The 24,923-nt window shown below is 41.9% G+C and overlaps 1 protein-coding gene across 1 annotated transcript in view; it reads right to left on the bottom strand.

Annotated features, from left to right (window-relative positions):
* LOC132405222 (protein FAM13B-like) overlaps positions 1–24,923 on the bottom strand; it is a 118,174-nt gene that overhangs the window by 81,769 nt on the left and 11,482 nt on the right. The window contains exons 3-4 of the mRNA XM_059989911.1: positions 9,479–9,567; positions 2,944–3,082 (exon numbers count right to left, since the gene is read on the bottom strand). Coding sequence (XP_059845894.1) covers positions 2,944–3,082; positions 9,479–9,567 — 228 coding nt within the window. The remainder of the gene's footprint in view (positions 1–2,943; positions 3,083–9,478; positions 9,568–24,923) is intronic.

Genomic DNA, 24,923 nt, shown 5'->3' with positions numbered 1-24,923 from the left:
TCAGGCTGCTGCTCTAAACTTAGTCACCTCAGTAGAATGATCCGTGGAAAAGAGGTTACTGTGATACCAACAGTCACTCTGTGTGAGTGGCAGATGTCAGTGGCTGCAAATACAGATGAAGTTCATGATGCCACAATCTGTAAGGCCTTGCACAAAAAGGGTATTATGGAAGATTGGCAAAGTAGCACCCTGGCTAAATAAAAAGCATTTCCCTGCCTGTAAGGACTCTGCAAAGTGTGAATTAGAAGATACTGTAAAGATGTGGAAGAAGTCCTTGTTGTCAGATGAGATGAATGTGGAACTTTCTGGCCTCAACACTAAGCCGTACATGTTGTGTAAATCTAATACTGTGTATCAACCAGGTAACACCATCCCTGCTGTAAAGTATGGTGGAGGTACCACCATGTTATGGGGTTGCTTTTCAGCAGCTGGGACTGGAAATCTGGTCAGGATTAATGGGAAGATGAATGCTGCTAAGTACAGAGAGATCCTGGATAAAAGCTGTTAGCCTCTGCCAGAAAGCTTAAATTTAGGGAGAAAGTTAATCTTTCAGCAGGATAACAATCCAAAGCACACTGCCAGAGCAACCATGGAGCAGCTTCAAATGTAGAAAAGTGATGCCATTGAGTGACCCAGTCAGAGTCCTGACCTTAACCCAATCGAACAACTCTGGTAAGACCTCAAGATTGTTCTCTGCTACCGCAAGCAATGCAGCACCGTGATCATGGACCTTATCGAGATTATGAAGCAGGAAATGTTTGCTATCTTGAGGCAAATTAGGGTAGATATATCCCCAGAGATTGACAATGTGATCCCTCAGACCCTGTGGGAGGCTAGTGCAGAAATTACAGGGGCCCTAGCAAAGATATTTAAAATATACTTAGCCACATGGGTGAGATGCAAGAAGACTGAAGGATAGCTAATGTTGTTCCATTGCTTAAGAAAGTCTCTGGGAATAAGTCAGGACATTATAGGCTGGTGAGCCTGACACAAGTAGTGGGAAAGTTAATGGAAGTAATTCCAAGGGACCAGATACGTAAGTATTTGGATACACAAAGTCAACCAGCTAACCAACTTTATAAGAGTTTGTTGAAGTTATCAGGAAAAGTGATGAAGGCAAGGCAGTGGGTGTTGTCTACGTGGTCTTTACTGAGGCCTTTTGACAAGGTTCCACGTTGGAGGTTAGTAAAGAAGGTTCAGTCACTTGACATTGGAGATGAGACAGAAAATTGGATTAGACATTGGCTTCATGGAAGAAGCCTGAGAGCAGCTGTGGATGTTTGCCTCTCTGACTGGAGGCCTATGACTAGTGGTATGCTGCAGGGATCAGTGCTGGGTCTGTTGTTGTTTGTCATCTGCATCAACCACCTGGTTTATGAAGTGGTAAATTGGATCAGCAACCATCAGGCAGTCTCTTAAAGCAAAGAGGCCAAGTTCACTCTCCTACACCTGCCCCATCAAGGACTCTTCATCTCATGCTCTCCACACTGATTGAACACTCAAGTCTGAGTGGTCCTTCATTGATTCTGGTATGGTCATTATTCCATAGATTTATTATGCCCACAAAGGAATAAATCTCAGAGTTGTATATGGTGACATAAATGTACTTTGATAATAAATTTACTTTGAAATTTTAGATTGGCGCTTTATTCCCTCGAACATAGAAAATAGAGGGGAGATTTGATAGAAGTATACAAAATTACAAGGGGTACAGACAGGGTAAATGAAAGCAGGCTTTCTCCACCGAGGTTGGGTGAGCCTACAACTGGAGGTCATGGGTTAAGGGTGAAAATTGAAATGTTCAAGGGGAACATGAGGGGGAACTTGTTCACTCAGATGGTGTGGAACAAGCTGCCACCACGAGTGATGGATGCAGAATCAATTTCAACATTTAAGAGAAATTTGGATAGGTACATGGATAAGAGGGGCATGGAGGGCTATGGTCTCGGTGCAGTACAATTCAATAGGCAGATTAATGGTTAGCACAGACTAGAAGAGCCAAAGGGCCAGTTTCTGTCTGTAGTGTTCTGTCTAAATAAAACAACTTAAAATACATCGAGGGTTACAATGAGGTATATTAAAGATTTCAAAAAAGATCAGAAACCCTAATCAAATGTATGAGGTCATCCCAAGCCTGAAGAATAAATCAAGACCAAGCCCAGAGGCAGAGGTCACATGCTCTGGCATGAGTCACAATATGCATGAGCAAGGAACAAGCTGATCTACACACTCCTGTTAAGTCAGCAACTCTCCATGCTGGAAGAGTTATATTCTGGCTACAAATCCATGTGTTTTGGCCTCCCAGATTGAAAATGTCACATCTAACTCTGGAGGGAGCAGTTAAAGTGTTGGGATGAACTCAGCAGTCAACATTGATCTGTAATAACAGCATACTAACCTTGCCACTTTAGAAATTCCTGTTGTGACTGCATTGGTAATACTGAAGGAAAGGAGAGATTAGATTATGAGAACCAAGTGTGAAAATCAGCCACCTTCTCAGTGGCACTTTTGTTGGATGACAACCTACAGAAGCAGAGGACAATTGCATAAAAGAATGGTGGGGGAGAAACATGGGAAAGGCAAATGAATGGACTATCTATGCAATGTAAATTGTATAGACTTATTTCAGGACACCATAAATAATGTGATACATGACATTAGTAGATGTAAAAAGCTTGGAACAAACAAACACATTTACTCAGAAAGTTTTCCATCACTGGTAGGTTTCTTTCAATTCATTGGCTGTAAATTAATCAATAATTGTCAATCAATTGAGAATACTCTGGGAGGACAAGGGTACCAGAATGAAAGCTACATGTTATTTTTCTCTAGGAATCATGTTCCACATATTTTAAATTAGCTGAAATTTAAAATATTTCAGGTAACTTTTCTCCACCCCTCCCACAGGAAACATGAGATTTCAAACAAATTTAACAGATTTACCTCAACACAAAATGAATTTGAGATATCTGTAGGGAGAAACTCTTCAGTACCAAAGAAATCACTGTAATTTTCCAGTAGTTCAGACATTATATTGCTAGCTGCTTCTTGTTCTTTCATATCTTCCACATCTGTGTAAATACTGTGAAATAAATATTTAACAAAGTTTACTAAATCATGAATCCACTTTCAACATTGCCGGACACCTAAACTATTAAAAGTTCCATATATTCCATCAGCTATTGCAATCTTGAACTTCAAGACATGTTAGTTTCTGGCAAACATCTTTAATGTACTTTCTTCTTCATAAAAATTGAAGTAATGTAGAAGTTAGTGCACATATTTGAATTTGAAAAACAAAATATTCATTGCAAGATTGCTCCATTGCAAATGAAGTATATACAAAATGAATGTATTCAAAAATCTACTTCAAGAAAAAAAGTTTTAAGAAGCTGTATTCCAAAATAACAGGCCACAACAGTATCTGGAGATTAATCTTTATTTCCCCCTCCCACCTACCCCCATCCCCCAACGTGGGAATTTCTGCAGAGAAGTTTATAATGGAGAAAAGATCACATCAAGTAGCAACCTCTGAAAATATACTAGGAACATGAAAATTTAATCACAAAAATGACCTGCAAGGAATTAAGGCAGCAGAATTTTCTGTAAATATGGTTACAATAGTAGTACATTATTGATACAATTTAAAAAGCAGTATAGAGATAAGCACTTATATCATCTAGACAGAGAAACCTATGGGCCACATTCTGGCAGATGGGATTAAAATGGATGGGTGCCTGCTGGTTGGCCTGAACACGATGAGCTGAATAGCAAGTTTCCATATTGTACAACTATATGTTGTACTATATTGTACAACACTTGCCAAATTCGTTCTCGCACAAAATAACTGAGCAAAAAATAAAAATAGACAGCAAAAATCAGTGTAGAATGGGCTAATGTACTGGAGCATGCCAAGGTTCAGAAAGAGGCAATGCTAAAGCTTCTGAAAAATATTAGGATACATACAGTGCCTACAAAAAGTATTCAACCCATTGAAATTTTTCATGTCTTATTGTTTTACAACACTGAATCACAGTGGATTTCATTAGGCTTTTTATACAATGGTCAACAGAAAAAGCATCTTTCAAGTCAAAGTGAACACAGATCTCTACAAAGTGATCTAAATAGATTACAAATATAAAAGACAAAATAATTGACTGCATAAGTATTCATCCCCCTCTTTAATAAGACACACCAAATCATCGCCAGTGCAGCCAATTGGTTTTAGAAATCATATAATTAGTTAAATGGTTATCTGTTTTTGGAGATCGGTGTGCAGTTAAGGTGTTTCAATTGACTGCAGTAAAAATACACTTGTATCTGGAAGATCCAACTGCTGGTGAGTCAGTATCCTGGCAAAAGCTACACCATAAAGACTCCAAGCAACTCCACAAAAAGGTTATTGAAAAGCATAAGTCTGGAGATGGATACAAGAAAATTTCCCAAGTCACTGAATATCTCTTGGAGTACAGTTAAGTCAATCAACAAGAAATGGAAAGAACATGGCACAGCTGTAATTCTGCCTAAAGCAGGCCATCCGCTAAATCTGAGTGACCATGCAAGAAGGGGATTAGTGAGGGAGGCCACCAAGAGACCCATGACAGCTCTGGAAGAGTTACAAATTTTGGAGACTGAGATGGGAGAGACTACGCGTACAGCAACTGTTGCCCGGGTACTTCACCAGTCGCAGCTTTATGGGAGACTTACAAAGAAAGCTACTGTTCAAAACAAAACTCACATGAAATCTTTGCTAGAGTTTGCCAAAAGGCATGTGGGCGACCCTGAAGTCAGCTGGAAGAAGGTTCCATGGTCTGATGAAACCAAAATTGAGCTTTCTGGCCATCAGACGAAATACTATGTTTGGTGTAAGCCAAACACCGCACATCATCAAAAACACACCATCCCTACTTGAAGCATGGCGGTGGCTGCCTCATGCGGTGGGGATGCTTCACTGCAGCAGGCCCTGGAAAGCATGTGAAGGTAGAGGGCAAAATGAATGCAGCAAAATACAGGGCAATCCTGGAGGAAACCCTGATGCAGTCAGCAAGAGAACTGCAATTTGGAGAAAGTTTGTTTCTCAGCAAGACAACCCCAAGCATAAAGCCAAAGCTACACAGGCAAGGCTTAAAAACAACAAATTTAATGTCCTGGAGTGCCATGGGAAAATGGCGGTGTGGATTTAGGGCTGCCCTGAGAGGGAAGATGGTGAAAGTAGATGCAACTTATGCTACCTGATGGACTATGACTAGTAGTGAACTGCAGGGATCTGTTCTAGGACCTCCGCAATTTTTCTTAATGACTTGGATGAGGAAGTAGAAGGGCGGGATAGTCAATTTGCAGATAACACAAAAGATGGAGATGGTGTGGGTAGTGTAGAAGATTGTTGTAGGTTACACAATATAGACAGGATGCAGAAAAATGGTAGATGGAGCATACAAAATTAATGGCTAGGTTCTTTGTAGTGTGGAGTAAGAGAGGGAACTTGATGTCCACATCCATAGATCCCTCAAAGCTGCTGCACAAGTTGGTAGGGTGGTTAAGGTGATGTTTGGTGTGCTGTAACTTATTGGAGGGATTGAGTTGAACAGCCATGGGGTAATGTTGCAGTTCCAGAAAAACTCTGGTCAGACCACACTTAGAATATTGTGCTCAATTCTCTCTTTATAGTGTAACACCCTGGGAAAGGTTTCACTACTAATGTAATGTTTTTTCTGTAGCAGCAGTGTTTAGGTTATGGCTAGAGATAATGGGGGCTTTGGAATGTGTGCTGTCCAATGAAAGGAATGTTTTTTTCTTGTTGTGTGCCTGAGAAAGAGGTAATCTGGGTCTTCTGGTCAACAAGAGATGAAGAGAGAAGACACCAGAAAGGGGAGGTCGTAGACAGCAAGACAGTGGACCCAGGAGTCGACGAAACCCAGGGAAATCGATGGAGAATCAACTGAAGGGAAACCATGAGCTTCAACATGTGCACATTAGACTATTTCTTTAAAATGGGCCCTTTTCTTTGTTTTCTTTACTAACCCTTTAGTCAAATTAAGAATTATAAAGCTAAATCTTTTAATTGCATATGGTACACTGTTATTTTGTTGTACTGATTTGTAACGGGGGAACTGATCACAAACAAGGTGGTTTTGCACCACAGATTCCACACATTTAGCGGGCCATAGACTGTCTTCCCTATTCTAACACCGCCGGTCAAACCTGATAGTTACAGTAGGAAGGATGGAGCTTTAGAGAAGCTGCAGAGGAAATATATCAGGATGCTGTCTTGATTAAAGAACATGTCTTACGAGGAAAGACTGAATGAGATAGGGCTTTATCTTTGGAGTGAAGGAGGAGGAGATGAGACTTGATAGACATGCTTAAGATTGTGAGGGGCACAGATACAGTGGACAGCTTGCACCGTTTTCCTTGGCCAGTACTAGAAACAATCTGTTTTAAGGTAAGTGGAGGGAAGTTTATAGGAGAAGTCAAACTTAGACAGACAGGCGCGCACGCACGCACACACAAACAAAAAAAAAAGCGCACGCCTGGAACCACCAGAGGAGGTGGGAGAAACTGATACATTAAGGACAACGAAGGGACTTTTTGATAGTCACATGGGTGTAAGAAAAATGGAGGGCTATGTTGAAAGGAAGGGCAAGATTAATCATAAGAGTAGATTCATGTATATGTTAACACAACATTGAAGGCTGAAGGGTCTGCACTGTGCTGCACTATTTTATGTTCTAGGTTCTAGAAAGTAATTTAGCCCTTCAAGAAAAGTTAGTACCCTAATTTATTTTTTCTTAAAAATACAGATACCTACACCACACAGAGCAACTTGCTTCATGCCTTGCCAAAGTGATCACTATTAATCTAGAGGCCAAGCTGGAAGCATTTGCACCACAAATCTATTGTTATCAATCTACAAAAGGTCAGGATGAGGTAGTCATATTCTCTTTCATGATTAATCAACGTTGCAGCTAACTGCCTAAGAATCTGCCTCAACATAAGAGTAGTTCATTCAACGCAGAGAATCAAATCTGGGACTTCACTGATTTCTATGCCTTTTGTTCTAAAAGTACACGAGGAGTTTTTTTTTTAAATATTTCATTTGCTTAAAGTTAATAAAAAGGCACATTCTCAGAAAACCCATGCAAAGATTAAGCATTAGAGACAGATGATTGAATCACAACAAACTCTTTAAATCTAATTAGAATGCTAATTTTCAGCACACAAAGATTCCAATTTAACATTAAATCCAGTAAATACTGAGCAATTCTGACTTGTGACAGATGAGCCACACACTTTGTACTAGAGGCTCAGCAGCTTATAAAGAAAGTTGTTAGAAGTGTCCATTCTTCAACAGTTCTAAAGTACATGGACTTTTTTGTTCTATTTGGATAAAGTCAGTCAAAGTGCCAACTTTAGACATTGTTTAACAACGGAAAAAGAACTGTATTTTAAAAGAGCATACTTCGAAATTTGTGATGTCTGGCACAAAATGTTCAACAAATTCATTGTAAAATTATTCACATCATCTGGCTTCAACACCAATCTAAAACAGAGAACTTCTCAGAGAGTGAGAGATCAGAGAGAGAGTTGGAGACAGTTCCTTTGGACTTTACACTCAAGTTTTAAAAAAATGAGTGGGGACCGGTGAGACACATCTGTGAAGCAGGAGATTGCAGAGTTGAGAGTTGCATCTTGGTAGATCAAATGTAAAGAAGCAGCTGTTAAGTAGAGAGATTTTGGGGTCAAAGTTTATAGTTCTCTGAAAGTGGTTACACAGGTTGGAAGGGTGGTTAATAAGGCAGATTGAATGCTTGCCTTTAATAGTCAAGACAATGATTTCAAAAGTCAAGTACTTACATTGCAGTTTTATAGAAGTCTAATCAGAGTTGTATCTAGAGTACTGCATACAGTTCTGGTCGCCCTATTATAAGGAGGATGTCGAGCTTTGGAGGGGGTACAGAAGAGGTTTACCACAATGCTGACTGGATTAGAGGGCATGTGTTATAGCAAGAGGGTGGACAAACCAGCGCTGTTTTATCTAGAATGGCACAGGCTATGGGGGATCTGTAAGGGATTTAAAAGACTATTAGAGGCATAGTTGGAGTAGACAGACAGTATTCCAGCCCCCCCCCCACAACCCCAGAGTTGAAATGTCTAATACCAGAGGGCATGCAATTAAGACCATAGACATAGGAGCAAATTTAGACCATATGGTCTATCGTCTGATCCGCCATTCCATCACGGTTGATTTATTATTCCATTCAACCCCATTCTCCTGCCTGATCCCTGTAATCTTCGATGCCTTGACTAATTAAGAACCTATCAATCTCCACTTTAAATATATTCAATGATTTAACTTCCACAGCCGTCAGTGGCAATGAAATTCACAGATTCACTACCCTCTGGCTAAAGAATTCTTCCTCATTTCTATTCTAAATGGGCATCACTTTATTCTGAAGTTATCCTTCTGGTGCTATACTTGGCCACAATAGGAGACATCCTCTCCACATCCACTCTATATAGGCCTTTTGAATATTTGGCAATATGAGTGAATCTGCAGATGCTGGAAATAAATAAAAACACAAAATGTTGGCAGAACTCAGCAGGCCAGACAGCATCTATGGGAGGAGGTAGTGACAACGTTTCAGGCCGAAACCCTTCATGTATGAGTGCTTTTGAATATTTGATAGGTTTCAATAAGATCACCCCTCATTCTTCTAAACTCCAGGGAGCTATCAAATGCTCCACATACATTAACCCTTTCATTCCCAGAATCACTCTCATAAGCCACCCCTGGCTACTCACCTTACCCCTGTAAAAAATAAGGTGAGGGGGGTAATTTCAAAGAAGATGTGAGGAGCAAAACACACACATACCCCCAGAGATTTTTCAGAGATGTTCAGACAGGCACGTGAATGTGAGGAATATGGAAGGATATGGACATTGTGTAGGCAGAAGAGATTAGTGCTGTTGGCCATTTAATTGGTTCAGCACAACATCAAGGGCCAAATGGCCTGTTCCTGTCTTGTACTGTTTTCTATTCTAGGTTATAGAACATCGCTTTTATTTATTCTCTCAACTGGTCCATGAAACCCTGATGACAAATGGCAGATACTGCAACTAACCACTGAAAAGTTTTTGTGTTACCAACTAAAGAACTGAATAATGCAAATACAAGGACTTTAGGTTGTCACGTTTCATGTAGCATTTTAACATTGAATAGGACTTAAGTTTTATAAGTACATTTAAATTCTGATAATTTGTATTTAGAAATGCAGTTTAAATAAAATGAGTGCTTTGTTACAATCAGTGCGATATATGCAGTCAATAGAAACCAATGAAAGTTTAAGCTTTTCTGGTCTATCTACTCCTAGTGTATTTCCTTATCATATGAAAAAAAAACACCATACCATTCAGAAGGGAACTTAAATTAATATGTAAAAATTAAGCAATCAGTCTACAAATAAAATGTTACACTTACTAGAAAGCATCCAGTACAGCAGAAAGATTCCTTGAAGTCCACTTTTCTTTCTTTTGGAATCCTACTTTGACCAGGAATCTAAGGAGGAACTTCAGGAGATCGCAGTTAACAGCTGGAAACTCATCCAAGAAGCATTTCAACTTCCTAAGTTCATCCTCAATATTCCCTTAAAAAAAAGTAAATAGCACAAAGTAAAAGTAAATAGCACAAATACTTCATCTATATTATTAGCAATATGTTCTCTAAGAGTTATGATTACAGTATCTCAGAAGAAAAATATTCTTGACAAAAATCAAAATAATCCATTATATTTGCTCTCTTTGTATTTTTAGAATAAGCTAAAGGGCCTATAAAAAGCATTCAACCCACCCTCCCCCTGGAAGTTTTCATGTTTTATTGTTTTACAACATTGAATCAGTGGATTTAATTTGCTTTTTTTGACACCTATCAACAGGGGGAAAAAACTCATTTGTGTCAAAATGAAAACATCTCTACAAAGCCATCTAAATTAATTAGAAATATAAAACACAAAATAATTGATTGCATTCATCAGTACTGAAAGGAAGGGAACAGAAGCCAGAAGTCAAGTGGGGGAGGGGAAGGAGCTCAACCCAGCATGTGATAGATGAAATCTGGTGAGGGGAAGGTGGGTGGGTGGAGGACAGAGCATGAAGTGTCCTGCCTAAATGACTACCATCCCGTTGCACTCACATCCATCATCATGAAGTGTTTCGAGAGGCTTGTCATGAGGCTTATCAAGACCCTGCTGCCCCCCTCACTGGACCTCCTGCAGTTTGCGTACTGCCCCAACCACTCAACAGACCACACCATTGCTATCATCCTCCACCTAGCCCTAACCCACCTGGACAAAAAAAGACACACATGTTCGAATGCTGTTCATAGACTTCAGTTCAGCATTCAACACAATCATTCCCTCAGAAACTGATTGGAAAGCTGAGCCTACTGGGCCTGAACACCTCCCTCTGCAACTGGATCCTAGACTTCCTGACTGGGATACCTCAGTCAGTCCGGATTGGGAGCACTGAGCATTGGTCATCCCGTCTCCTCCCCCCCAGGGCTGTGTGCTCAGTCCACTGCTGTTCACTCTGCTGACCCACAACTGCACTGAAACATACAGCTCAAATCGCATCATCAAATTCACTGATGGCACGACCGTGGTGGGTCTCATCAGCAAGAATGAGTCAGTTCACAGAGAGGAGGTACAGCAGCTAACGGACTGGTGCAAAGCCAACGACCTGTCTCTGAGTGTGAACAAAATACATGGTTCTTGACTTCAGGAGGGTATGGAGTGACCACTCCCCACTGAACATCGACGGCTCCTCGGTAGAGATCGTTAAGAGCACCAAATTTCTTGGTGTTCACCTGGCGGAGAATCTCACCTGGCTCCTCAACACCATCTCTGTAGCAAAGAAAGCCCAGCGGCCTCTCTAATTTCTGCAAAGGCTGAGGGAAGTCCATCTCCCACACCCCATCTCATCACATTCTACAGGGGTTGTATTGAGAGCATCCTGAGCAGCTGCATCACTGCCTGGTTTAGAAATTGCACCACCTTGGATTGCAAGATCCCTGCAGTGGATAGTGAGGTCGGCTGAGAAGATCATCGAGGTCTCTCTTCCTGCCATCACGGACATTTACACTACACGCTGCATCCGCAAAGCAAACAGCATTATTAAGGACCCCACGCACCCCTCATACAAACTCTTCTCCCTCCTGCCGTCTGGGAAAAGGCAATGAAGCATTCAGGCTCTCCCGAACAGACTATGTAACAGTTTCTTCCCCCAAGCTATCAGACTCCTCAATACCCAGATCCTGGACTGACACCTTACTGCCCTATTGTCTTGTTTATTATTTATTGTAATGCCTGCACTGCTTTGTGCACTTTATGCAGTCCTGGGTAAGTCTGTAGTCTAGAGTAGTTTTTTTCTGTTGTTTTTTTTAAGTAGTTCAGTCTAGTTTTTGTACTCTGTCATGTAACACTATGGTCCTGAAAAAGACTTCTCATTTTTACTATGTACTGTACCAGCAGTTATGGTCGAAATGACAACAAAAAGTGACTTGACTTGAAGTAAGCAGCTGGGAGGGCTCATGTGGAAGAGGTAAGAGCACTGAGGAAGGAATTCAAGAGAAGATAGTGAAACATGGAAGGAAAAGAGGAGGAGAACCAGAGAGTTGGACAGGTGAGGAGAAGAGGAGTGCGAGGGTAACCAGAATGGGGAATGGAAAAGAATCATGGAGGGAGGAGGAAAGAAATAATGAGAAGTTATAAACGTCAATATTTACACAATCAGTTTGAAGGCTACCGAGACAGAAGGAGGTTTTAATCCTCCAACCCGAGTTTTGCCTCTTCGTAGCTGTAAACGTGACCATGGACAGACACATCAGCACTTTAATGAGAAGTTGGGACTGAAATGGAAGCCACCGGAAGCTCTTACCTTTTGCAGCAGACAAAGCAAAGATGCTAACCAAAGTACAGAAGGCCACACCAGCAGCACCAGACCCCAAGAGATTTGCAGGTGAAATGTCCCCTCATCTGGAAGGACTGTTTGGGGCCCTGAATGGAGGTGAGGGAGGAGGTGCAAGGACAAATGCTACACCTCCTCCCTCACCAAAGCAAATTTATTATCGAAGTATATATATCACCATATACTACCCTGAGATTAATTTTCTTTTGTGCATTCAAGGTAGATTCAAAGCAACTACAAAGGCAGATTAACAATGTGCAAATGATGACAAACTGTGCAAATACAAAAAGAAAATTATAGAATACAAGTTGTAGAACCTTGGAAAGAAAGTCCTTAAGATTGTGGAATCAGTTTAGTATTGAGGTGAGTGAAGTTAATCACGTGGCTTCTCAAATAGAAAACAGTTACCAGAAGTAGCAGAAATAAAAGCACAACACTCAACAGGTCAACTGCATACAAGGAAAAGAAAATAAGCCTAACTTCCAATAGCAGAAAAGGAAGGGTGGGAGGAAACAAAGGGAATCTCTTTGATAGGGCCACACCATAAGCGTTAATACAGCACATTTTGCTTCTTTGTCAATGTTGTGTTGGGAATTGCAGAGAGAAAAAAAATTAAGCACAGGACAGATAAGCAAATAAAGTGCAAGGTAAATTGGGAGATCAATAACTCATTTCTCTGTACACGAGGTCTAATTAATACTGTGAAAATATCCACAGATAACCTTGCACAGTGAAGACCAAGTTTTTTTTAAATAAATGAAGCTTTTAACATCAATGTTAATGCTGGTTGCATTAAGAAACCATTTTTTAAAATCAAGCCTCATTGACAGACAATTCAAAAAGACCTTTCAAGCAACTTATGCTGTTAAAGAACAACTCGCTGTATGCTAGCTTTCCTTTGTTTAGCAGAAAAGCAGGAAACACTAGATTGTTGTGCCTTTACATATGGGGCATTCCATCAGTAGTCTTGCAATGCGACTTAGGTTGGAAATCTGCTTTCATTCCATAATAAAAATTATGCACCACTTTCCAAGTACACTGCTCATTGCCTACAAACATGAGTAGAGAAATATTTCTTTACAACTTGCATCACTAAGTCTGACCATGCTTTGGCTTTAAGTGTACATATTTTCATTCCCACATAAAATCAGACCAATTTAAGCCTTTGAAATATTGGCTGGTTTAATATTATTAGCTTTCTATATTACAAAGTATCACATTTGCAAATAAACAAAAAAATGCAAAGTAAAAAATAATCATGTGACAGAATTATGGACTATGTTTACAGTGGTGCTGGAAAGTTTGTGAACCCAGTAGAATTTTCTCTATTTCAGCATAAGTATGAACTAAAATGTGATCAGATCTTCACACGTCCTAAAACAAGATAAATAACCCAATTACTTATTCATCTATTTACTGAGCAAAATGATCCAATTTGTTGGAAAATGTATGTGAACCTCTGGGGTGATGCCTTCTGAAAAAGTTATTTGGAGTCAGGTGTTCCAATCAATGAAATGAGATTAAAGGTGTGGGTAATAGAGGTGTCCTGCCCTACAAAAAAGACAAGGTTAGCTTACTGACAGAGTCTGCTCTTCTCAAGAGAGATCTGTTTGTGCACCATGCCTTGATCAAAGCAACTTTCAGAGGACCTTAGAAGAAGAATTGTAGAGATGTAATAAGCTGGTAAAGGCTACAAAAGCATTTCTACAGACCCCAGTGTTCATCAGTCCACAGCAAGAGAAATTATCTACAAATGAAGGAAACTCAGTACTGTTGCTACTCTCCCTAGGAGTGGGCATCCTTCAAAGATCAAACCAGACCACAAAGTGCAATGCTGAATGAGGTGAAAAAGAACCCAAGGGTAACAGCAAAAGACCTGCAGAAATCTCTAGAACTTGCTAAAGTCTCTATTCATGTGTCCACTATAAGAAAAACACTGAACTACAATGGGTTCATGGAAGGACACCACATACGAAACCACTGCTCGCCAAAAGGAAAAGTTGCTACACATCTCAAGTTTGCATAAGACCACCTGGATGTTCTACAACATTTCTGGGACAATGCTCTGTGAACAGATGAGACAAAAGATGAACTAGTTAGCAGAAATGCACATTGCTATGTTTGGAGAGAAAAGGGCACTGTACACCAGCACCAAAACCTCATCCCAAATGTGAAGCATGATGGAAGGAGCATCAGGGTTTGGGGCTGCTTTGTTGCCTCAGGGTATGGACAGCTTGTTATCATTGAGAGAACAATGAATTCAAAATTGTATCAAGACATTTTACAGGAGAATGTCAGGCGAGCAGTCCGTCACCTAAAGCTTAATAGAAGTTGGATAATGCAACAAAACAATGATCTAAAAAAACAAGAGTAAGTCAACAGAATGGTTTAAAAAGAAGAAAATTCATGTTTTGGAATGGCTGAGTCAAAGTCCTGACCTTAATTCTTTAGAAATGTTGTGGACAGACCCGAAGCAAGCAGAATAGCCTAAAATTCCTCCAAGTAGATGTGCAGGACTGATCAACAGTTACCAGAAACATTCAGTTGAAGTTATTGCTGTACAAGGGATCATACCAGTTAGTGAAAGCAAAGGTTCACACACTCTTTCCAACAAATACATGTAACATTGGATCACTTTTCTCAATAAATAAAAGAACAAGTATAACTTTGTGTCATTTATTCATTCGGGTTTTCTTTATCTAATTTTAGGACGCATGAAAATCTGATCATATTTTAGGCCATATTTATGCAGAAATAAAAGAAAATTCTACAGGCTCACGAACTTTCTAGAACCACTGTATCTAACGGATAGCTTTGCCTCTATATTTCATTAATTACATGCATTTTTACAATACAATCTTTGCAGACTACAGTCAAGTAAATGAGTTTTTTTTCCCCAGAAGTTGATTTTATCCACAAGTCAGAAAATACACAAAAAAAAAATTCACTCTATGGTAAACATGCTTCCACAGTAAAGAATGGGAACATAAGCTGTTAAGAACCTGATGAGAAAAATTACCAAGAGTGGAATGAGACAGGAAACTAGGTCTAATGTTCATAGGGATAAGTGCTTAAATTTTGGACCTTTAAATTTATTATTATTGTAACTCAATCATATGAGTAGTTGTCCATTACACAGAGATGACCTGTAGAAAAGTCAGTGGTTCATTATATTTCTATCTTCAACACCACAAAAAGCTTTGTAACCTGCAATACTCTGTAGTCAATACACATTTTTATGTTTCATAGCCATTTTGCAACCAAAATACATAAAGGCATCTTTCTCAAAATGAATGCAATATTTCATAGCAATTATTAACAATTCATATTTCTACAGTAATTAGCAGTGATTTTCACACAGGGGAAGTATTTCACCACCCACCCCACATTATACAGAAATGTAAAACTAAAATAGTGTGTTGAAATCAAACTACATATAGTGCACAAAAAAAAACACAGCACAGTAAAACTCCAATAATCCAACACCAGCAGGATTTTGGTAGTGCTGAACTGGCAAATTATTAATAAAATTGAATGCCCCTCATTAGTATGTAATCTACTTTCAATGCAACTTTCTAAAGAAAACATTCAAAGTTCAAAGTATGTATACAATAAGTAACCTTGAGATTCATCTCCTTACCAGGCAACCACAAAACAAAAAAACTCAAGAGAGCCCATTAAAAAAGACTGTGCAAAGGAAACAAAGAAAACAAATCATGCAAAGAAATAAAAAGCCAGCAAATAGCATTCAGGACTGAGTCCACAAGGACTTCAGACCCTTAGTTCAGTGCAGAGCGGAGCAGCAGGCTGAAATGGCCTATTCTTCGCCCCAGGCCCCGACATCCTGACCTTTTCAATCTGCCCTAAATCGCCATCTAAACATCAAGTTCAGTTACTTCAATGGGCTCTGGGGCCACCTCAATTCAGTCTGTATCCAACCTTTCCAATTTAGCCTAGCATTTAGATGATCATCCAAACATAGGGTTCAGTCACTTCAATACACTCTTGGGCCCTGGACCCCACCTCCTCAATTTGGTCTGTATACAACCTTTTCAATTCAGCCTAGCACTTAAATTGAATGAACCTTGGGTCTCCTTCATTCTCGACAACAGCCCATTGCCTCGGTTCTGCCACATCAAATTGCCTCAAAGTCCGAAAGGAAGTTACAAGGTATTATTTGCAATGATTGTTTACCAGAAAAAGAGTGATTTACAAAATATTTAGTTCTTTTCTTTGTTTCATTGACCACTAGCCACAGTAACTGAGATTCACCAGTGCCATCTGAAACCAGAAGTGTACTATTGTAAATTTTAAGTTTGCCTGAAGCAATAGAAATCAGGCCTCAATAAGCCAGATGCCAAATCTGACAGATTGTTACCATACTTTAGTTTTAGTGTACAGTACTTTCACAAAATCATACAGCACACCATTCTCTAACAACCAACAAAAGCTGTAGGATCCTTTCCTCAATATTGAAGTTCAAAGTTCAGAGTAAATGTATCAAAGTACCTATAATGCATGTCACCATATACATCTAAGATTCATTTTCCTGCAGACATACTCAACAAATCTATAGAATAGTAACTGTAACATAATCAATGAATGACCACCAAGCTAAGGCCATAATCAGAGTGCAAAAGACAACAAGCTGTACCATGCAAAAAGAAGAAACAATAATATAAATAAGCATTAAATATCAAGAACATGAGACCAAGTCCTTGAAAATGAATCCACTGGTTGTGGGAGCATTTCAATGACAAAGCAAGTGAAGTTGAGTGAAGTTATCCTCTTTGGTTAAGAGCCTGATAATTGAGGGGTAGCAACTGTTCTGAAACCCAAGGCTTTTGCTCCTTCTTCCTGAAGGTAGTAGCCAGAAGAGAGCATGTGGTGGGTGGGAGCAGGAGGGTCCCAGATAATGGATGCTGCTTTTCTGCAACTGCATTTCATGTAGATATGCTCAATGGTTGGGAGGGCTCTACCAGTGATGAACTGGGCCATACCCACTACTTTTTGTAGAATTTTCTGTTGAAGGACATTGGTGTTTCCATATCAGGCTGTGATGCAGCCAATCAATATACTCTCCGCTACACACCTATAGACGTTTGTCAAAGTTCCACAAACTCCTAAAGTAGAGGCACTGCCATGCTTTCAGTTCCTTGGTCTTGCTGACATTGAGTGAGAGGTTATTAATATGTCACCACTTTCCAGTCTCCCTCCTTTATGCCTGATTTGGCCTACAACAGTGGTGTCATCAGCAAACTTGGATTTGGCATTGGTGCTGTGCTCAGCCATACAGTCATAAGTGTAAAGAAAGCAGACCTAAGCACACAGCTTTGTGGTGCATCTGTGCTGATGGAGATCATGGAGGAGATCCAGGATCCGATTGCACAAGGAGGTATTAAGGCCAAAGTCTTGGAACTTATTGATTAGTTTTGAGGAGATGATGGTATTGAATTTTGAGCTACAGTCGACAAAGATGCATACATCAGGTTGCTCTTTACTGTCCAGAAGTTCCAGGATTGAGTGAAGAGCCCATGAGATGGCATCTGCTGCGGGCCTCTTGCTCCTGCAGGCAAATTGGAGTAGAGTCACTTCTCAGGAAGAAGTTGATATGTTTGAACACCACCCTCTCAAAACACTTCATCACTGTGGATGCAAGGCTACTCAGCCATAGTCACTGAGGCAAGTCACCACACTCTTTGAGGAAATTGGTATAATTGAAGCCTGCTTGGAAGTAGGTAGGTACCCCCACTACCAAAGCAAAAGGTTAAAGTTCCTAGTTATCAGCACAGGTCTATAGTACATGGCCAGCCCATCCTATCTGGGCCGGATGCTTTTCGGGGATTCACCCTTCTGAAGGAATCTCACACATCAGCTTCGGAAACTGAAATTACAGGATTATCGGGGACGTGGGAGTCCGTAATGGTTCTTTCATGTTTTGGTGGTCAAAGCAAGCAAAGAAGGCACTGAGTTCATCTATAAGCAAAGCATTACGGTCTCCCATGTTGCTTGAATTAACTTAAGTGATAGTATTCAAGCCCTGTCACAACAGTCGAGCATCCGTCGTTGATTCAAATTTGGTCTGCAATTCCCAACACACCCATGAAATGGCTTTCTGGAGTTTATGTTTGGACCTCCTGAAACTTTCTTGGTCACCAGATTTGAAGACCTCTGATCTGCCTCTCAGCAGATTTTGGATAACATGGTTCATCCAGGGCTTCAGACTGCAGAAGACTCTGAATGATTTTGTGAGGACACTCATCAACAGCTATTTTAATAAAGTCTGTTACAACCATGGTGTGTTCATTCAGATCCCTAAATAAGTGCTTGAACGTGGCCCAGTCCACTGACTCAAAGCAATCCTGTAGCTGCTCTGCAGCTTCCCGTGACCACTTCTTTGTTGTCGCAGTCTCTGGAGGCTCTTTATCCTTTCCCTGTATGCAGGTAGGAGAAAGGCAGCTCTTGGCAAAGAACAGTAAGCCTTCGTGTTTTTGATCACTGTATCTGGCTTGCCTAGAGAAAGCCATGTTTCAATCAAGCATATAATGGAACAGATTCTCAGTTCCCTTTAATACATGTCTTTCCCACAGGTCTTCAATCGTGTTTTCCACTGACTGCACACTTACCAAGATACTGGGTAGAGAAGGTCTCATCCCTCTGCACTTCAGCCTGGCTTGGCATCCCCCATTCCTGTCTCACCTTCAGCCAGGGTGATGAGCCTTCGAACTCTTAAAGGTGCCATGCCTGCTTGGTCAGCTGATCCAGTTGATCGTGAGATCTAAAGATCATTCAGTTGATTTAAAAGCTCATTGCTTAAAGAGAAGTTTCACTGCAATGTACAGCATGTGAGTAGGTCAAAAGAGGCATATGTAAGGATTTGTTCAAACAGTATTCTGCAACCCAAAGAATGTCGTCAATGATCACCAGCGCCACCTTCAATCAGATTTAAAAAGACTGGCCATTCTAAACTATCTTAAAATTTCACCTACCATATTCCTCCACAATATGATTTACAATGGAGGCTCAATACACTTAAGGCATTCTTGCTATTGTTGTTCATAAGAACAACTCCAACATTTGTGTTGCTGGCTATTGATTTTATGCTACCCAGTGAAGGAAAGGAGCTCTTCCTCATATCTTCCGTCAGCTAAAAGTAAAAAGTAAAGTGCATGAGTAGAGATGTTTTTAAATAGTTTAATCATTCAAGGTAAGTGAACTTTTGATTTCACTATCTTCAGAAATGAGGTCTTAAATGAAGCTAATTAAATTGTATAAGCAGCACTGCAAATATGAAAAGTGCATGAAAATTCAAAATGAATCTTTAAACAAATATATCATACAACACAATAGACTGCTGCCAGATCAGATTTTCGTAACGACTAGAAGATGCTCATGTTTTTCCTGGGAATCCTTTGAATGACAGCAACTCATTATCCCCAAGGCAATTTCAAAAAGAATAAAAATCATTCTTTTTCAAATGAATTAAAATGGGGCTTCGGCAACAGTTGAACTATTTAGTACATAAGATACATTGACAAGGAAAACTCAGGCTTGCTTTCTAGTTTGTTCCTAAGGAACAAGAGTGGGAATTTGGCAAATATTTTCAGCTTAGGAATTACAAAGGGAGGAAAATTTTATACTTAAACATTTCATCTAACTTTGGTGAATGTTAACAAAGGACTAGCTGAACAACATTCCTGTTGCTAAAAAGACAACTGAGTAGTACATTAAATAGTTGCCCAGATGTCTCCAAAGTTATACCTTTTTCTCCAACAATACCAAACAAGGCAGTCAAAGGGTTAGGCTTAAAATTTACTTTAAAAAGTACAGAAAAAGTTTGGAATACTTCCAGTATTTTTCAAGACTCGGGCATATCCAAAACATATGGATTAGTGAAGCCTCTCCATTGTTACATCTATCGCAATATATCCAGATAACAAGATAGCTTGTCTCTGGACATGCGAGCCCTGTGGACCACTTTAAATAGTAGGAGGGAGTGGCGAGCACATAGTGATGAAGTGTTAACCAATTTTAAAATTTCATTTCAAGTCTCCTCAAAAATTGAAATCTGTAAATCTTGCTCCCAGACATTTTTAATTTTGTCTAAACGAGCCTCTCTTATTCCCAACAACATACCATAAATGTTAGATATTGAGCCATTATGAAATGGTTTCAAATTAGAAATTACATCTAGTAAGTGCTTATCAGGACTCATAAGAAATTTATGTCATTGAGATCGCAGAAAGTCTCTAATTTGTACATATCAAAAAAGTGGGTTTTTGATAAGCTATATTTAGCTGACAGTTGCTCAAACAAAAGGAGACTTCCTCCAACAGATCCTGGAAGCATTTAATATCCAATCTATCCCATTCTTTAAAAACTACATCAGTCATAGAGGGTTTAAAAAAAATTAGAAAAAAAAATGGGACTAGTACGAGAATCTCGATAAACCAAAGTATTTTCTAAATTATAACCAGATCCTCAAGTATGTATAACTACCAAATTGTCAGTTTATTTAAAGACATAGGAAGTGAGGAGCCAAGAAGAGAAATAATAGAAACATTTTTAACAGAGTTAGCTTCTAAAGAGACCCATACTGGACAGTCCTCATGGTTAATGCAATATGACCAAGACGTAAGATTTCTTATATTGACTGCCCAGTAATAAAACCTAAAATTTTTTAAAGCTAAACCTCCAGTATTTTTAACTTTTTGAAAGTGAACCTCATTTAATCGAGAATGTTTGTTTTTTCCATATATACAAAGATAGAATTGAATCAAGAAAATCAAAAAAGGAATTAGGAATAAAAACGGGTAAGGCCTAAATAAGGTATGTAAATTTAAGCAGGATATTCATTTTAATAGTTAATTCGACCAATGATAGAGAGAGGGGCTACCAGTTTGATCGTGCCCTTTTCACATAATTCAATAGAGTAAGAAAATTTTCTTTAAATAGGTGTTTACAATTCTTAGTAATTGTTAGACCCAAATAGGTAAACTGATTTCTTACAATTTTAAAAGGAAGGTTAGTATTAATTGATACCAGATTATTCAAGGGGAAAAGTTCACTCTTATGAAAATTCAATTTATATCCTGAAAACTGGCTGAAACAGGACAGTAAAGAAAGCATAGGAGGTAACGAGGTCTCAATGTTAGAAAAAAAGCAATAGATCACCAACATAAAGCGAAACTTTGCTAGTACCTCTCTTTAAAATACCAGTGATATCACGAGATTCTCGAAAAGCAATTAACTAAAGCCAGATCAAAGAGCAAAGGGCTCAAAGGACATCTTTCACGGTTACCATCAGGTAGGAGGTATACACTGAAGGCATACACTCAGCAATTCAGAAACAGCTTTTTCCCCTCTGCCCTCCAGTTCCCAAAGACATTGAACCTGTGAACACGACTTCACTTTTTTAATATATATTTTTTGTTTTTTGCACAATTTTCAATATGCATATACTGCAATTGATTTACTTATTATTGTATTTTTTTCTTCTTCTATATTATGCATTGCATTGAACTGCTATTGCTAAGTTAACAAATTTCACAACACATGCCAGTGATAGTAAACTTGATTCTAAGATATCCCTAATCAACGCTTGGCTTGTTCGTCATAGAATGCGTTCCGCCTCCAAAGAAATCACCACAGAATACAACCTCAAACTTATGGTTGAAAGTCTTTGTCCTAGCATCTCAAAAGGAAGGCTAAAGACCAAAGAAGCCTTGCCTTCTCTTTACGCAATGACTCAAGATCATAAATAATGCAGTGAACATCTTCACTGTAACTTCCCCAGCATAAATGACAAATAAACTGCTCTCCAGCTTCCAACCGGGTATAGATATCTGGGAAAAGTTACAAGACCATTTCAAAAGCACTGAACATACCTTGGAGCTCAGTGCAGTCCATTGTGAAAAAGTGAAAAAATATGAAACTGTGGCGACCCATTTCCTGGCGCATCCGAACCGACTCACAATTAGATAGCCTATGGGGGTTTGCGAGCACAGAGCTTTGGAGCCTCTGCGCCATGGGGGGCCAGTTGAGGAAGGCTTAAAAGTGAGGCTGAAGTTTTCGAATAAAGTTTTTTCCTTCGACTGCAGTTACCAACTCAGTGTCGTAATTTTAGCGCTGCGTGTAGCACACCGCTACAATTGGTGACCCCGACGGTCCAAACGATTTTTGGACCAGAAATAACCGACGCCGCCTCTGTTCATGTGGTTTCGTTGAAACTGCCGGGTTTCTGGACACAGTGCCCGGACCTATGGTTCCAGCAAGCCGAAGCCCAATTCCACATTCGCCGGATCACCTCAGAAGACACCCGCTACTACTACGTGGTGAGCTCCCTCGACCAGGACACAGCGGCCCAGGTCGCGGAGTTCGTACAGTCGCCCCCGGCAGACGGCAAGTACACGGAATTCAAAGCCCTGCTCCTCAGGACTTTCGGACTCTCACGGCGCGAGCGGGCTGCCCGTTTACTGCACCTGGATGGCTTGGGCGACAGACCTCCATCGGCTTTAATGAATGAGATGTTGTCTCTGACCGAAGGACACACATGCCTCATGTTTGAGCAGGCATTCCTGGAGCAGCTGCCCGAGGACATACACCTGCTGCTATCCGACGTGGATTTCAGTGACCCCCGGAAGGTGGCAGCCCGGGCGGACTTGCTGTGGAACGCCAAAAAGGTGAGCGGGGCGTCCATCGCACAGATCTCCCAGCCACGCTCCCGGCAGCAAACCAGTCCAGGCCCGGCCGCAGAGCCCGCCAACCCCCGGCCCAATGAACACTGGTGCTTCTACCACCAGCGGTGGGGCGCAGAAGCCCGCCGTTGTCGCCCGCCCTGCAAGTTCCCGGGAAACGCCAGGGCCAGCCGCCGCTGATGGCTACGGCGGCTGGCCATCGGGATAGCCTCCTGTATGTGTGGGATAGAAGGTCGGGATGCCGGTTTTTGGTTGATACTGGGGCTGAGATCAGCGTTTTACCTCCGACGAGTTACGACACCCGCAGCAGGGCACCGGGTCCCCCCCTGAGGGCCGTGAATGGCAGCACAGTAAGGACCTATGGCACCCGTCAGGTGCAGCTACAGTTCGGCTCCAGCCAGTTCACGTGGGACTTCACACTGGCCGCCGTAGCCCAACCGCTTCTGGATTTTTTGCGGGCTCACAGCCTACTGGTCGACCTGCCCAGGAAGAGACTGGTCCACGCCGAGACCTTTCAGACGTTCTCCCTGGGTGCAGCCCAGTTGCCAGCCCCTCACCTCGGCTCCATCACGCTGTCCGACAACGACTTCACCAGGGTCCTGGCGGAGTTCCCATCAGTTCTGGCACCGCAGTTCACAGCGGCCATGCCCAGGCATGGCGTACAGCACCACATCCCGACCCAGGGACCACCCCTCCACACCCGCGCTCGGCGGCTTCCCCCGGACAAGCTCCGACTGGCGAAGGAGGAGTTCCAGAGGATGGAGGAATTGGGGATCATCCGGCGGTCCGACAGCCCATGGGCCTCCCCCCTGCACATGGTGCCCAAAGCGACGGGGGGCTGGAGACTGTGCGGCGACTACCGCAGGCTGAACGAGGCTACCACACCGGACCGCTACCCTGTGCCGCACATTCAGGACTTTGCAGCAAACCTGCACGGCGCACGGATCTTCTCCAAGGTAGATCTCGTCCGAGGGCACCATCAAATCCCGATGCATCCTGACGACGTCCCCAAAACGACTCTCATCACCCCGTTTGGCCTTTTCGAGTTCCTCCGCATGCCGTTCGGCCTGAAGAATGCCGCACAGACGTTCCAGCGGTTAATGGACGCGGTGGGCCGGGACCTAGACTTCGCGTTCATCTATTTGGATGACATCCTCATAGCCAGCAGCAGTCGTCAGGAGCATCTGTCCCACCTCCGTCAACTCTGCGCCCGACTGACTGAGTGAGTCAACCCCGCCAAATGCCAGTTCGGACTCGATACCATTGACTTCCTGGGCCACAGGATTACTAAAGACGGGGCAACCCCTCTGCCCGCTAAGGTAGATGCGGTCTGCCTCTTTCCCCAACCCACCACGATCAAAGGCCTTCAGGAATTCATAGGTATGGTCAATTTCTACCGCCGCTTCCTCCCTTCAGCTGCCCGGATCATGCGCCCCCTGTTCGCCCTGATGTCGGGTCCGAGCAAGGACATTACCTGGGACGAGGAGTCCGCCGCCGCTTTCGTTCAAACGAAGGAAGCTTTGGCGGACGCCACAATGCTAGTACATCCCAGAATGAACGCCCCTACCGCCCTCACAGTGGACGCATCCAACACGGCAGTCGGTGGGGTGCTGGAGCAACTCATCGCAGGTCGCTGGCAACCCCTGGCGTTTTTCAGCAAACACCTGCGACCACCCGAGCTTAAGTACAGTGCTTTCGACCGGGAACTGTTGGCGCTCTACCTGGCAATCCGGCATTTCAGGTACTTCCTAGAAGGTCGGCCCTTCACCGCGTTCACGGACCACAAACCGCTTACCTTTGCGTTTACGAAAGCGTCCGACCCCTGGTCGTCCCGCCAGCAACGCCACCTGTCCTACATCTCTGAATACACAACGGATGTCCGGCACGTCTCAGGTAAGGACAATGTCGTGGCAGATGCGCTCTCTCGCCCTATCGTTCATGCCCTTTCCCAAGGGGTAGACTTCGAGGCACTGGCAGAGGCGCAGCAGGCGGATGAGGAGATTCCGAGTTACAGAACCGCAGTCTCCAGTTTGCAGCTCTAGGACCTCCCCGTGGGCCCAGGTGAGAGGACCCTACTCTGTGACGTCGCCACCGGCCAGCCCCGTCCAGTCGTCCCGACAGCATGGCGGCGCCGCGTTTTCGACTCCATTCATAACTTGGTGCATCCCTCCATCCGGACAACTGTCCCGATGGTTTCCAGCAGGTTCGTTTGGCACGGACTCCGCAAACAGGTCAGTGAATGGGCCAAAACGTGCATGCACTGCC

This window comes from Hypanus sabinus, chromosome 15, assembly GCF_030144855.1.
Source record: "Hypanus sabinus isolate sHypSab1 chromosome 15, sHypSab1.hap1, whole genome shotgun sequence".
In the NCBI taxonomy this organism is placed as follows: domain Eukaryota; kingdom Metazoa; phylum Chordata; class Chondrichthyes; order Myliobatiformes; family Dasyatidae; genus Hypanus; species Hypanus sabinus.
The sequence above is the reverse complement of the archived record's forward strand: the minus strand, read 5'-3'. Positions and strand labels throughout refer to the sequence as shown.